At 41.3% G+C, this 16,311-nt stretch overlaps 2 protein-coding genes across 2 annotated transcripts in view; one reads left to right on the top strand and one right to left on the bottom strand.

Annotated features, from left to right (window-relative positions):
* The window catches only part of ANGPT2 (angiopoietin 2), a 48,704-nt gene extending 38,287 nt beyond the window's left edge, over positions 1-10,417 (top strand). Inside the window, exons 8-9 of the mRNA XM_044422180.1 lie at positions 4,937-5,067; positions 9,332-10,417. Of these exons, the coding sequence (XP_044278115.1) occupies positions 4,937-5,067; positions 9,332-9,492 (292 nt within the window). The 3' untranslated portion in view covers positions 9,493-10,417. The remainder of the gene's footprint in view (positions 1-4,936; positions 5,068-9,331) is intronic.
* MCPH1 (microcephalin 1) overlaps positions 1-16,311 on the bottom strand; it is a 125,742-nt gene that overhangs the window by 79,612 nt on the left and 29,819 nt on the right. Inside the window, exon 12 of the mRNA XM_044421436.1 lies at positions 10,592-10,669. Within this exon, the coding sequence (XP_044277371.1) occupies positions 10,592-10,669 (78 nt within the window). The remainder of the gene's footprint in view (positions 1-10,591; positions 10,670-16,311) is intronic.

The raw sequence follows: 16,311 nt of genomic DNA, 5'->3' as shown, positions 1-16,311 counted from the left end.
GGATGCTTTTCCATTTGAGAATTATTAAATTTTGTAAGCCGCCCCAAGGCTTCGGCGAATGGGGTGGCATAAAAATGCCTTAATAAATGAATGAATGAATGAATGAATGAATGAATGAATGCAACAGTACAAAATATTATATATTAAACGATCTTATATGTTCCCATAGGGTAGGGTTGAATTGTCTGCCTCAGGCAGTAGATCTCAAGAACATGCCAGTGGATGTCCTGACGCCATCATCCTGCGCTTCTCAAAGTGAGGCACAGGCTGACCAACAGCTGCTCCTGAGAGCCTTGCCAGGCACTCACGTTGTGGGGATTATTTCAGCAGGAAAGCAGCCACTGAGGCTTTTCAGTGATCCTTTGAAGCACCGGTCGGCCAACTCTGTGACTCCCACTGAGAGGCACAAGGTGTTGGCATTGGGACTTCTGCCATCACCACGCTATGCTTCACTCTGAGCGAAGCATAGGCAGGCAAGTGACTGTTTAGAGCCACGCCAGGCTCAGTGAAAGAGTCATGGTGTGGCTCTTCAGGGACCCTACACAGCCTGAATGCCAAACTCTGAGAGGTCCTTTTCCAGAGCAAGGCACTAGCAGAGAGATGACCCTGGAGAGTGCCGTGCTGCAGCACAGACCGTCTCCAGGGTTACCTCTCCACCAATGACTTGCTGGCCAGCAGTTGTATATGGCAGCCTCCACCCCCCCCCCCCCCGGTCTGCGAAGAGCCATAGCATGACTCTTTCACTGAGACCTTGTCCTGAGACCATACCCCCCCAGATTTATTTTGAGTGTGAAACAGCCCTGGAGTGTGAAATAGCCCTCCTTCTCCATTCCAACTCACAGCTTGCCAAGACTGCCTTTGTTTTAAAACTAACAGATGCTAGACAAAAGATGTTTGTTTCACATCTAGGGTGTTTATAGATATGTATTTGCACAGCTAGTCCCCCTTTAATTTCTTAGTGCATTTTCTGTGGCAAGAAAAAGGATGGAAGAAGTGGTAGGAAAGCACAAGAGAGTTACAAATGGAAGACAACGACTCTTTCATTCTTCATAAAATTCCATGAATGGGCCTGTGTGATTCCAAGATAAACGCTTTGCCTGTCTGAAAGAACACATACTCTGGGGCTCAGCCACTGTGTTATAGGAAAGTATAGGATACTCACAGGCAACAAAGATACTTGCATTTACAACATACATGACTTTGTACCCTAAATACTGCTTGGACAGCCCATAGTAGTTTTGGATGTCTCGGATGCCATACAAACTGTCAAGCTTCTGCATTTCAGAAAGAACAAAGCCCCTTGAACAGATACTTTAATATGTTATTCACAATTTTAAACATAGTAATTGCCTTTATAGTTAAAACAAAAAAGGAAGTGCAAAGACAAATTTACTAACAAGACCATAAGCTGACCTAGCTACAGACCTAGCTTTGCCAATAAAGCAAACCCCTTAGGGGGCAGTCTTAAGAGAGTTAAGCATTAAATAAATTGGGGCATTGCCCCGTCAAGGTTCATCCACCATACAGGCCATCAGTACACCAGCAGAAAGCTCCACAGAAATTATCCTATTACCTGTGTTAGGCCCCAAAATGGAGTGTTCTAGGTGTGTGAAGCAGGAATGGCTTGGAGCTAGCTTTTGATCTGCTGCATCCAAAGCTCTTTTGTTCACCAGAAAGGACTCTATGTGCACCTGCAGCTAGCGTATCTAATCCCCCTGCTGCCTACTGAAACCCATGGGGAGGGAACAGAAATAATACAGGGAACCACTAGGAAAACAATAGGAAACGCATTCCGCACATGCACATTTCCTAGTCTGGCTGATGTGAAACATCAGTCTTAGGAATTACTGGAGGATCTACCACTTCACTCTTACCTCACATTAGAATTGCTCTGTCAGACCTACCTGGTGCTTTAACAGAGACCACTTAGGATTGCTCTAAGCATTCTGTGGATCACAGCACTATCTTACAGAAAGCTGTAGATCTTGCATGACTTGGAAGCAAAAAATGATTCTGACTCCAATCCAAATATTTCCTCATCTGGAAAGAGTTAGCTTCCATGGAAAGGTTTTTGTTTTTTAAAATTAAGGCAATATAATGTTCATAAAGGTAACCTTTGCAAAATGGGTCAATACCCTTGTCCATTTACATTATTAAAAATAATTTCTACAGATGAAGATGGCAGTCTGCAAATATAGTTCCTTTGGAAATGCAACCAAGTTTTTGAGCCATAAAATGTAGTGGTTCAAAACATGCTTGACTTACAATACAGATATATTTTATGGTGAACCAGATAGTTGCAACTAAGCTGCAACAATACTTAAAAACAATTTCTGTTTATTATTTTAAACATATTGAAATGCAAAGCAGTAGAGAAACAGCCAACATAAACACTGATAGAGATGAATTCGGATGGCAACCAAGGAAGGAATCATTTGTAAAGCAGTGATGACAGCCTCCCCTACCCAAAAACCAGGATCCAGGGAATATGGTGCATTTGCAGACAGAGCATATACAGAAAAGATATACCTTGAGTTACCTGCACAATGATGTTTGCTGCACAAAAAAGAGATGGTTTGTGTTGATAACCTTGATGGCACCAACCACCTGTTTGTGAAAACACTTAATTTAAGGCTCCTCTCCTTGCTGTTATCTAAGCATCAAACATTTGATTTACGCAGAGATCCTGGACCAAGGTAGTCTATCTAGATACTATCCATGTCAACAAAGGAAGCAATTGCTAGATCAAGGCCATGTCTTTCATGAAGCATTTTCAAAACAGATATTGAGAGTTGTCATAAAATGTCTCCAGATATATGTCTGTATCAGTGACCATTAGTCATGATGGCTACATAGTACCTGTAGCATCAGGGGCAGCATGACTCTGTATTCCAGCATCTGTTGCATTCATGACCTATTGCTTCCACTGAGGCATCTGATTGACCCTGGTGGGAAACAGAATATGGGGCTAGAGAAGTCAGTGATTCAGCACAGCTCCTCTAATGTCTACTAAGAGACATGCATGGCCATGCTGAATCTTCACATTGCTTACATTCCCACATTGCTTACATCTTCGTACATTTTCTGGTTGATCCTCACAGACCTTTACAAATCACAAGTAGGGACCTTTCAGCTGGACAAATGTGAATACCAAGGGGAGATATGTTCTCTTCAGTTTCTCTATAATACCTCTGAGAGAGATTAAACTGCCTTCAGAGTAATGCTTAAATGTTTCTGAATGTGACATAAAAATGGACAGCTTTCAACACTGCACTATAGCAGTTGGCTAGGAAAAGGTTTTTCTAGCCACACCAAGACCTCTTCTCCATGAATATAAATTGTAGCCTTTTAATTCTAACTTCTGGATTTGCAGAGGAGCCTACTTTCTGTGCTGGAACACTAAAGCACTAGTACTCAATGAAATAAATCTTATTTAATTAAATAGTATGGATTTTAATAGGTTAACCCCTTAATTGATTACAGCTACATAAACGAGAATATAAATATATTCATACTTTGAGGAAGAAAACCTAAGACACTTTTTCTAGTTTGAGAAGATACAAGTATACACAATAGCAGCACTATCTTAAGAAGAACATTCGCCCCTGTGTGGGTAAAAATGTGGGTGAGGGGGGCTCTTTTAACACAACACCTGGATAAGCACATGTTTTTCATATTTTACTTTACATAATTAGCCAGGGACACCTTTTTAACAGATTACAATCCTTTTGAATAGGTGAGTTATTTATTAATCCCCTAAACTGTGGAGGCTTACAGAGCAAGCAAATTAGGGGGAGGCAGTCTTTTTGCCCGTAACTCTTGGATTAGGGACTGCACATGTGCATGCTTACATCGATACAGGTTACCATTTCTATGCAAAGCCTTTTCCCTTGCTATCTGTTATATGTCTCAGACTCACTCAGGTTCACACACAGACACACACTCGTGACACTTTAACCACAAAGAAGCAGGATTTTTGCAGCTTGGACCTTAAGACATATCACATATATAAACTATATGGCCTCTCAAATTGGGCAAAATAACCAGAAAACTGAAAAACAGTGTTCATCTTCTAGCATATGTCTTGCAGGCAGAGAAGGAAGGTGAATGGGTTGTGAAGACCCCAAGTGAACTTAACTTTCTCTCAGTCTATCAGGGAAGCAAAAACAGTGGGAGAGGGCAGCAAAATCTGGTGGTGGGGGGGGGGGGGGTTCTTGGATTACTCACATGTGATGTAAATGAATAAGTAAGAATTTATGCTGAAGCATAACATACTAAAATTGGAGAAGATTAATTATGGTTCACATTTCCTCTGCCCCCTTTTTCCACAATATATCGGGGTCCTAAGCTAATCTACCCTCATATAAACAAACAGGGGAAACCTCAATCAGATACTTATTCCCTTCATCTTAGAAAGACTATTAGCTCAACCTGGATTCCAAATTTAGTGCATCACTATCAATGATGGCGGGGGCAGGGGAGGCTTAGAAGACCTCATCAATAATATCTGACATACAGATTTCCAGCTGTTTTTTTATTTCAATATCAATTCCTCTGTCTGATGCCCTGATGGCTTCCAGTACAACTCCCAATATCATCAGCCAGCAAGAAGACAGCTTATGCTAGTTGATGGGAGTTGTAGTTTAATCCACCAGGGAGTCACTAGGGTGACTGACATAGGCAGTTACTCAACAGTTAACACCTATCCTGACCTCTTAAAAAAGGCTAGTACAATTCAGAAGTAAACAGGTTATTCCTTTTCCAGAACAACATATTCTGTTGACCTGTGCCTGGCATACTCTGCAAAAGAAACATAGCAGACCATTAATTGGAGAACCGAACAGGATACTTCTTGGAAAATACTTCCTCTTTACGGCAGAACCACCACAAAAGCATCAGCATGTATTAATTTGTTTTCCATTTTATTTTTCTACAGGATCTACCTTAAAGGACTTACGGGTACAGCCGGCAAAATAAGCAGCATAAGCCAACCAGGAAATGGTTTTAGCACAAAGGATGCAGACAATGACAAATGCATCTGCAAATGCTCGCAAATGCTAACAGGAGGTAAGAGTTGCACCTTTGATTCTCTTCCTATTTTCACATTCTTCCTATTTCTACTGGCGTTTCATCAATTCGTAAAATAAACAGCAGTAACATTTTGTCATACTAGCTGAAACTAAGATAGCTTGAAAATCACAAATGGGTATGTTAGTTAAGTGATTTCACTTTTCAGATTCAGTTGCAAACTTTTGAATATGAGATGTGAAATGAGGCAAAACATGGAAAGAATCAAATACCAGGGCTGTGCCCAAACAGAACAATACTTATTTGGGATGGTGCAGTTACTAAGACTGCACTCTCCAATACCTTGCATAAGTAAGTTCATGACAAGAGAGAGGATGAGACAGTTCAGTCATGAACTCACTCCCCACTTTTCACTTCTGCAACTTAGCATCACAGTATGAGAACATTAACTGGAGAGACTGAAGTAGAAAGTGCCAAGATCTACAGCAAAAACAGACCTCGGGATGCCACGTAGATTAAGATACAGGCTGTGTTTGGCTGTAACTCTGTGAGAACGAGCCTACCTCTCCTGGGATTGCATACATATGTGGGTGCTGTCATAATGAGGAGATTGGAAGCTTTCATTTCTATTTTAGATAAACCACAGTTCAGCAGGTAATTAATCTTAACTATGATTAGTGAAAACAAGCCAACTTCATAAACTATGTTTTAAAGTTGACTAATTTCACTAACCGTAGCTAACATTAATCAGTTTTCAAAGCTGAGACAATATGGCAAGCTGAGGTCAATCAACATTGGAAAGAAAAACTCCCAAATGCCTCCTCAGGGCCACACAAGGTGAAGCAAGTATACAAGCCCAGTGGGAAGCCCGGTGTTTACCGCTGATAAACATCCAGACTTCACGTGCCACATATGGAAGAGCTTCTTTTGCCCATAAAGCACATTTACGGTACCAGAGGGAACCCACTGATGGAAGCCAGGAGCCTACTTTCTCCCTCCTTCCCTGCAGCTACTTAAGCTGCATAAAAGCCTGCCCTGGAGGTCACCCAAATCTCCAGAGCAGATGTTTTTGAGGTGCAGTGAATAGGGAAACGGACTGAAATTGCCATCCTTCTTCTTTGGGCCTTGCTTCACACAGAGTTCAGTTATCTGTTTTAAGGTAACCCTTTGAAAGCTATCCACAGTAATACAGGATTTCAGTATCATTAAACACCAACATCCAGATCAGGGATAAGGAATGTGTTGCCGGCCCTGCAGTTGTTGAGAGAGTGCCACTCCCAGTAGCCCAAGCCAGAATAGGCTATAGTAAGAAATGTTAGTTGCAATTCAACACACCTTCCCTAGCATTGAACTAAATGAACTGCAACGGAAAAATAAGAAAGATTGATAACATAATCAGCTAAAACTAAGGAAATTGTAGAGTGCATTTTGCCCACATATTCTGTTCAGAATTTCTAGTAAAGAAGGTACACACATACAATCAAATAGTATGGATATCAGTCATGTTGCCTGTCATGAGCTGATCTCTTCCATCTTTCCTTCTAGTTATCAAATTCAAGACAATCCCTTGAAGTGCAATTCTTTTATTGAAACTTAACAGATTACAAAATAGTATGAACTTTAAATAACTCAGGGGCAGCATCTACTCATGTAAAGAGTTGACGCCAACCTGGAATCTTCTCCTCCATTCTCCTCCTTCAGTAAAGCTTCTTTCTCACCTTCAGGGTGGCTCTTGCTGCTGGAGGACAAGACAATGGGAATGCCGGAGACCCTCTAACTGAGCAGATCATTTCTCCCATTGCCTCCTTACTTGGTCAAGGACTCGGTTTCCCATCTGCTCCCCATCCCTTCCCAAAACCCTTTCCAGCCTTTCCAAAGCAGACCAATTCACATTCTCTGCCTGAGAAACTTCACTAGGTAGCCTTGAAACTTTGAAGTCATCACCCCCTCCCTTGTACTGCCTCCTCCTCCTCCTTACAGTCAGATGCATCTATCTGAACATTCTGCTAATGAGTGAGAGAAGGGTCCGCTAAATGCTACCTCCAGCGTGCCTCTGAGTACCAGTTGCTGAGGAACGACAAAAGAAGAGGGCTTGTGGGCTTTTCACAGGCATTTGGTTGGTCATTGTGGAAAACAGGATGTTGGATTACTTTGGCTTTCTGTCTAATCCAGCACAGCTTTTCTCATGTTTTTATCCCAGGAACTTTGTGAGCTCTACAGAAAGGGCTATTATGGATAATAGCAACAAGTGGAAAGAACTGTGTTGACTAAAGAGAAGTAACATGCTTCAGTATAGCGGCTGATTTTTAATCCATCATTTTCAGATATATCTAAGACCTATGAAGTGCACTGTCCCAGAAATGATAACAGACTGAATTACTGCCATTCCCTATCAGCATGGACAGTGTGCAAGCTTAACAGCTTTCTTGCTACGCCAGGTTGCCCAGTGAAGAAAACACAAATAAATGGATTTATACAATTGCATTGTCTCAACCAATGACTTTCTGTGTCATTGATAGAGAAGAAGGGCAATCAAACTCTGGAACTTGGAAGACAGTGAGAAAGCTTCCAAAGAGAGTTCTGCAGATACCCATTCACCTAATAGACCAGAAGTACAATGTACTACTCCATCCATGGTGATGGAAAGTTAACTTGTAACTTGCCCAAGTTACAACTTGGAACCTGCCCAGGAAGCCATGTGGCTAATAGGGGAGGTTAGAAAACAAATCATAAATAATAATACATAAATAACGAACTTCAGCATCCTTGGCAGGAACAAAACACCACTATATAGGTCTAACTCAAAGGTACTTCAGACTAATCTATAGGACACATTGCATACCATCACCCACTTCAGGAAGTAACCTTTTCAGTGATGTCACAACTTTGGTACTCTTTCCCCAGACAGGCTCAGATGGTGTCTCCTTATAACTCTTTCCAGTACCTCGTGAATTTCCCCAGATTTTAAAACTTTAGATGCACTATTTTATTTTGTTGCCTTATATACTATATAACTTAAAATAACAAAGAAAGTGATCCTACAGCCCCTAGCTGGCCAAAGCATTTTTTGATGGCTCAGATCCCCCTCCCAAACCTTGCAGACAACATTAGAAAAACTGTTTATTTTTCTGAGGTAATAAAAGTATACTCATTGGTGGGCAGCAGAGAAAAGAACGAGGCAATCAGAATACAATATATCTTGATGGTGCTCCAGGCTCCTTGCCTCTTCTTCTGAAGCACCTCAACTTAATGTTGTTGTTTTATTGTTATTATGTGATGTCAACTTATGGTGAGACCCTATGAACGAACACCCTCCAAAATGTCCTATCATGATAGTCCTGCTCAACTCTTGTAAATTTGAAGCTGTGGCTTCTTTTATGGAGTCAATCCATCTCATAGTTTGTCTTCTTTTTCTTCTGCCTTTGATTTTTCCTAGCATGATTGGATTATCTGGTAAGTCTTGCTTTCTCATGATGTGCCCACAGCATAACAGGTTCAGTTTTGTCATTGTTGCTTCTAGGGAAAGTGTGACTTGATTTGATCTAGAATTTACTTGTTCACTTTTCTGTTAGTCCAGGGTATTCACAAAGACAGCTGAAATTTGTTATAACTGACTTAAAGGGCAGGAGGAACAGAGAGGTGGAAGTTGCCTTTCGTACCTCTTCCATCCTTTATAGCAGGGGTCTCAAACTCAGCTTACCTGGGGCCGCTGGAAGTGGAGTCTGGGTGAGGCTGGGCCACATCAAGTGGTGGTGGTGGGCCACTCATCCCGCGTCGCTCCCGGAGGCCGGCCCAGGTGCTGCCGGCGCTTTGAAGGCCGCAGGGCCCCTCCCCCGTGCCCCGCCTGTCCCGGCAATTGGCCCGCGGGCCGCGAGTTTGAGACCCCTGCTTTATAGGATGCCCATAATCCTCTGAGTTTGGAGATTTACAGGGATCTTAAATGTACTGTACCCAGAAAAAATAAATTAGTCACAACTAACCTGACCCAGTGATTGCAGCAAATTTGCCTCCTTCTCTGGATGTGGGCCTTATATGGGGATCAATTCAACTTTGCATTCTGGGTGCGAAGTAACTAAAAGCATAGTATACTTTAGGGACTTTTGAACATCCCAGTGTGTTGAATTCATCATCCCAGCGCCCACTAGCCCTGCCAGTCTCCATAGATTTTTGCCAATCTTCACCAAATTATGCAGCATAAATAACTAAGCATCTTGTATAATAGTTGCTTAATAGTTAAGGATTTGCAACTTGAAAAAAAAAATGCAACAATTCCTCTTTCTGCCTTTCTTCTTCTTTTAAACAGGTTGGTGGTTTGATGCATGTGGTCCTTCCAATCTGAATGGCCTCTACTATCCATTGCGACAGAATACAAACAAATTTAAAGGGATTAAGTGGTACTACTGGAAAGGATCGGGGTATTCTCTCAAGGCCACAACTATGATGATCAGACCAGCAGATTTCTAAAAGCTTTTGCACTCTGCATTAAAGGGCATATTGAAATAATTTTTAAGACGCTTCATTTGATAAGTATTTAAAACCAAAGATACAGCTGGACTGGTTTTCCTGCCTGCATGTGCACCTTTGTTGGAAGAAAGGTGGGATATAAATTAAATATGGATCTTGCAGGAATCAACTTGCTTTGAGTCATGATTTCAACTGCTACTAAACTTCATCACAGCTAAACCTCTAGCAAGAAGAGATATCAGTTGCAACAATGATTTGCCAAAAGAGAAACTCAGAAAGAATTTAAAGACTGTTGCCTTGAACATTTATAATGTGTGCACGTAACTGGAACTGTGAAATACTTCATAAAATTACTAAAGCTTCGGAACCAATATTTTATGCCTTATTACTGAACTCTAATGGCTACCTTAAAACAAAATCACCCCTTTGTAAACTATATTGTATTCCTATAACATGCCATGTTTGTAATTATGTACATAATGTTATTTTGTAATTAATTCTTGTACTCAAATTCTTACCATTAGTAATAACTCATTCAGGGAAGTTTGGTAGCACATGCTAGTATATTTAATAAGGTTTTGTAAAAATAGTTCTGTGCTTCACCTCTTTTAAAAGTTCAGTACTAAGTGTATAATAGTAAACTACTATTTCTTTTTCTTAAAATGTCAGGTATTTGTATCAGTATTTTAAAAATCAAAATATCCCTGAAGCTTATAGAGTTGTATTATTACAATATAATTTGTAATAATTACAATATAATTTGTAAGAAAATTGCACTATTCATTCCTATTTCTTCTATGTTAAAATAATACTTGCTAATTAAAAAATTTCAGTATTTTGGATAGATTTGGAAAACAAACTCCTGCCTTCTCTAGCTAAGATTTAGCTATTGTGTAGAAGTTTGGAAGTCTGTATTAATTAATGTTTAACATTAAGTCTGTAATAATGTTTACCAATAGACATTCACCCAGGTCAAAATGAAGAAAAATACTACTTATTAACATTTAATCTGATATAGTGCAAACAAATCAGTATTATCATCACTCTTTATCACAAAATAAGGCAGAATAAGTTAAAAAGCAAAGTGTGTTTTACTTACAGGAGCTGCAGGGAAATCCACTGAGAGTTCATATGGTTCTTCAGAAATCCATTGGCCATATTCTAGAGACCACAATACCTACAGATTGGAGAAGATATGTAATACCTAAATTCCATAGCAGTGCGGCAGTGTCTTTAAATACATCAGCAAAATAAAGCAGAAGTTGAACAGGTAGTTCAGTATTTGGGATCTACTTCCTCTCCACTATAGATTCTCAAAAGCTCTGATTTAGACATGCCAAAGTAAAGCAAACATAGGACAAACTCTATTTTAGCATACTTAAAACATATCCCAGAAGTGACATATTACTGCATCAGAAAATGAAGACAAAAGCTGAAAACTTGAGAACAGTAACTAGTAATGAAAGACTGAATGAGGCTTTCCAATCTGTAGACTGGGGGTGGGCAGTAAGCCCCTGCCTGCATGACCAATGATCAGGAATGCTCTGAGTCCAAAACATCTGGCAATTTACTTTCAGGCCATCCAGGTTATAGTCTGTAGTTGGGCTGCAAAATGGTATTGCAGGCATGACAAAAGGCATGTGGGATTTAGGGCTTTTTTGTTTCAAACCACAAACAGCAATGCTGTACTTCAGCACTTTCTCTCCACAAGGTATTTTCTGTTACAGAAGCAAGTTTCTTATGCTGCACTGAGAAGGACTGTTCAAGAAACAAGCCAAACTCCATTTTCACAAGAAGTAATTGCTTTTTTCTTGTCCAAGTGGCCATGCAAGAGAATAACCGTGTTGAGTACAGAAACCAGACTTATTTAGAAACCTGGTTTAGATGCACTGAAACCTGAAGAATATTTGTTCTCAAAATTGCTGAAGTAGGTGCATGCTAATATACTTCACTGGCTGTGCTAGTTTTATGAGACAGAAATAAAACTAAAAAACTGGCATGAATCAGTACAGAATGAACCGTGAGTGAAATTCTGTTTACCCAGTGTAGCCCTTTGAAAAAAAACCTATGCCTTAAATTACACTGGGAATCCTTCAGGACAGTGTGTGTTGTAGTACTAGTAGCAAACTACAATTGTACTACTCTTGACTTCTCAAAGCTTCGCAGATTTGGAAGTAGGTGAAATAAAAAGAGAAGCAGCAAAAATAAAGCCATTCATCCTTAGATCAGTGGTCAGCAGCTGGGATGTTCATAACAATGATTTAACATGCCCATTCCCGGAAGGACTATTACAAAGGATTTTTTTTAACAAAAGATCAAAACAAGTGCAGTTTAAAACTGTTCAATGACTTTTTCCACAGGAACAATATGACATCCTCTACAGTAACCTGCTTAAATGTGTCATTTCCTCTACTAGTCCCTATTAAAAATGACTCTGCTCTTTCATAGTTTTCACCAATAAAACCACTAAAAAACTATTTTCTAGCAAATATATCATTAACAATATCAAGCAACTTGCTGAATGGCACTAGACTCAGAATGATCTTTCCCACTAATTCTGACAAGAGTTAGTTGTCTAGAAGCATTAATGGCTGGGAAAGTTACTCATAGTGCTCACGTAAAATCCTGCTCATTGAGGCATAGATGTTCCTTACTTCTAATATATAAGGAAAAAAGAAATTTCTAGCAACCTGAGCAGGGCTGAACAAAATTAGTAAAAAAACAACCCTGCCTGCATCCAACTTCTACCCCCTCTAGAGCCAATCACTATAAAATAGGTGAAGCTATTCCCAACGCTTCTCTGTTGGATTTTATTTTATACTTGATATGATTATTGTGAGTGGAGCCCAGTTTTCACGCCAGGCTATACCTCTCAGTCTCTGGCATCTGCCACTTGTCCCCATCCCTATCCAATCCATTAGTCCAATCACTAATGTAGCATTGTAGAAGTTTAAACATAAGAAACAATATGGTTTAAATCCTCAAAAAATTGTTGCAGACAAGCTGTGGCTTCAAGAACCTATTGGTATTAAGTAGTGAATTTAAGTAGTAAATAATATACAAGTATAGGCAATGCAATACTCCATCGGTCGTCTCAGCTGTCAGGTCAGGAGCATCTGGCCAGAGTTCATTTCTTTGAATATGATTACAGAAAATAACATCTGTCTCACAAATCCTCTGGCATTACAAACCTTCCTGTTTCTGCAGCTGTACTTGATTCCTTCCCAATCTTGCGATGGGAACATTTCAGGGTTCTGCTTTTATTTCTCTTAAAAGTCAATATGTACAGTCTGAGTACTACTTTATCATTCATAAATGCCTGTGCTGTTAGTGTCTTTTATCACATTTTACTACTAATAATATTGAAAGGCTTCCATATTTCTAGAACTGATTTTATGCTTGCAGCCAGGTCCAGTAATAATGATCAGGCATCTGCTGAGACCTCACAGTGGGGGGGGGGGGAACGGACTGCACCTCTTCTTCCCCACTGCAACCTACTTGTTCACCTGCTTCTCACTCTGGCTCAGGCAATTGTAGTGGTGAGAAGGAACAGCAGATCCAGTTTACTGGCTGGCTAGCTGTGCCTGTCAAGCAAGCAAGTGGTGGCAATGATGGGAAAAAGGATGATGAGTAAGAGCAGCTGGCAAGGATGGTGGAGAGAAAGTAGGCTTGCTGAGGAAGGGGGCTCATAGTGGGTGTCTTGCCCAAAGGTCCCCAAAACCTGAAGTATTGCTGTTGTATCCAAATCCTATACATTGAGTTAAACATCTAAATGAATACATCCTAGCTGCACTGGTTGGACTCAGAAAGCAGCAAACAGAATGTTATTTCTGCAACAGGCCTTCTCACTGTCTTCTTCTCCTTATGTTTCCAGTAATGCCACTCCTGAGGGATAAAGGACATTGTACCAAAACCCGGCCTGAACCCCAAATGGGCCCAGATCAGTCTCATCTAGGAATAGCTGGAGCAGGTTGACTACCACCTGCTGAAGTACATTACCCAGAGAGGGAACAATTTCCACTATCCTATTTGAGTCTTCTGGGTCCACAAAAGATTTCTTTAAGGCAGCATGGGACCACTCTCTCTTGTAAAGAGGCATTGGTCACCCCTCTGGCCCAGACAGCTGTTCGCTTTTGTAAGCCAAAACAGCCAAGGATCCAGTGCAGAAATGGTTGCATGAACCTGTCGAAGTGGCTGGTCCATATCCTCAAGCATAACCAACAGAATCTTTTCCAAGATGACTGGCCAGGCTGTGCTTTGGGAACCTTACCAGATTCAGCTGCTGAAAAATTGGAGGGTTCAGTTATGGTGGATACAGGAGATTTTATTCTAGAAGTGCCTAGTAAATATACTCCAGTGTGCCTCTGATGTCCTTGAGGCCAGCATGTAATAGGCCCTAAAGAACTCTGCAGAGTGACAAATAGAAGACTGGATTGAGAAATTATTTCTTTGCTGCCCTCACTGGCCCTCAATATAGCTGATTATAAGTGCTTACTGGGGCTTGACTGCACCCCTAAGAATTTTTCTTCATCTGTGCTCAAGCCATTCCCTGTATTGTTTTATATCTCTCAGCTCTGTGCAATGCCATGGAGCCACACAATCTCTGTTACAAAGCAGGTGCTCAAGAACGATCTCATCAAGCATCTGGGTCCCCTCTGTATTCCATGGATCAGCCAAGAATTCAACAGAACCAGCAACTGCATCAGCCTGAAAATCCCTCAGGGGCCATCAAGAAATAATCTGGATCTATTAGCCTCTAGTGTCAGACCATGTTAATAGATCTGTCACCCTTGCAGAAAACAAGGGTAGAGGTAAAAACTGAGTAGCAACCCATGGATTCCTCAGTACTCTTCATTGAATTGTTTGCAATTATTGCAATCTGATCTTTCATTTCTGTCACATTAACTCATCCAAACCCTAGCAACCCTTTAGATGTGTCAATTTTTGCAAGGATATCACCACCACTTAAAGACAAAACTATGTGTACACTGGATGCATTGGCTAGGGCAGTGATGATGAACCTTTTAGAGACCGAGTGCCCAAACTGCAACCCAAAATCCACTTATTTATTGCAAAATGTCAACCCTACAATAAAACCTGAAAACTGAGGTTTTAGTTTAGAACAACTCACAGCCAGTCCAAGCAAATATATATATATCCTTGACGGTGCACTGACCAGCCATGCGAAAGCTCGGATAAGTCGTGGCTAATGAATCACAGCATGTGACGTTATCACCTGGCACCACTACTCCTTTCTGAGCATGCGCATGGCCCCTGTGTGGGCTGTTATCCGATGCTCGGCTGCTGGGGCGATGCTGGGGCGACTTGGCTCGCGTGCCGACAGAGAGAGCTCTGTCTGCCCGCTGTGGCATGCACGCCATGGGTTTGCTACCACTGGTCTAACCCTATCCTGGTGCACTCCCCTAACCCTAATATAGGGGTAAAATACCATTGAAAAGGATGATTTTGAAAAAGCCTTCCTTGAGTAGCTTTTTCTGCACAGCTCATCTTTTCTGCCCCTTCTAAACATACCCCAACCATCAAAATCATGCCAGGATTCCTCATTTTTCTGACCCTAACCCTGCCCTGGTGCACACCCCTAGCCCTAATATAGGGCTAACGTTCCATTAAAAAGAGGGTGGTTTTGAAAAAGCCTTCCTTGAGTAGCTTTTTCTGCACAGCTCCTCATTTCTGCCCATTCTAAACACATTCCAACCAACAAAATCATACCAGGACACCTTGTCTTTCTAACCCTAACCCAGTGATGGTGAACCTTTTAGAGACCAAGTGCCCAAACTGCAACCCAAAATGCACTTATTTATCGCAAAGTGCCGGCACTGCAATAAAACCTGAAAACGGCCAGTCCAAGCAAATACATATATATACTTGGCAGTGTATTGACCAGCCATGAGAAAGCTCAGATGAGTTGCGGCTAATGTGTCACGGCTTGTGATGTCATCACCTGGCACCGCTACTCCTCTCTGAGCATGCGCATGGCCCCTATGTGCGCTGTTATCCGAAGCTCGGCTGCTGGGGCGATGCTGGGGCGACTTGGCTTGTGCGCTGACAGAGAGGGCTCTGCGTGCCCGCTGTGGCACGCATGCCATAGGTCGCCACCACTGGGCTAGGGTATGCTGGAAGTCCTGCACACCTAGAGAGCAACAGATTGGAGAATGCTGAATATGCACATATTCCTAATGAAACTGCAAGCAAGGTCTACCTACGCATATATGTATACTGTTCAGAAAAATTCTTGCTTCTAGCACCTGCCCTTTACCCTTTTCTATGTAGATCCAATCATTTCATAAATTTCCAAAACTCTTACAATCCATTCAACTGTTTACATGAAGTGCCCAGAAACCACCTACTTGTGAGCCTTGGTAGACCTGGTCTCTGCACCATTCCACCCAGCCTGGGAGAACAGGGACCTGACTGGTTATAGTACAGCAACAAAGGCTTCTGAAGATGCCAAGAGACCATCTAGCTCTTGTAAGACCAAGTCCCTTCTTCTGTGCCTCAGCCCACATGCTTGGGACTGTAAAGACTGCTATAAAGTCAGCTGCTGAAGGTGCCTAGAGACTATCTAACTATGAATCTTGTGAGACCTGGCCCCTGCTTCTTAGCCTCATTCAACCAAGTCTAGGTGGGCAAAGTTTTGAGAGATGGACTTCAAAGACTATCCTATGGCTGGATTTTTTGCTTTGGTTGTTTAGATTTATTTTCCCTTTGTTCAACTCTTATCAGATCGTTATCAGATTGTTTAATGCTAGCATATATTAATTGTGATATTTCATACCTCTGATAATCTTAACCTTGTTT

This window comes from Varanus komodoensis, unplaced genomic scaffold, assembly GCF_004798865.1.
Source record: "Varanus komodoensis strain SLA01 unplaced genomic scaffold, ASM479886v1 scaffold12, whole genome shotgun sequence".
Classification (NCBI taxonomy): Eukaryota; Metazoa; Chordata; class Lepidosauria; order Squamata; family Varanidae; genus Varanus; species Varanus komodoensis.
Note: the sequence above shows the minus strand (reverse complement) of the source record. Positions and strands in the feature narration are given on the sequence as shown.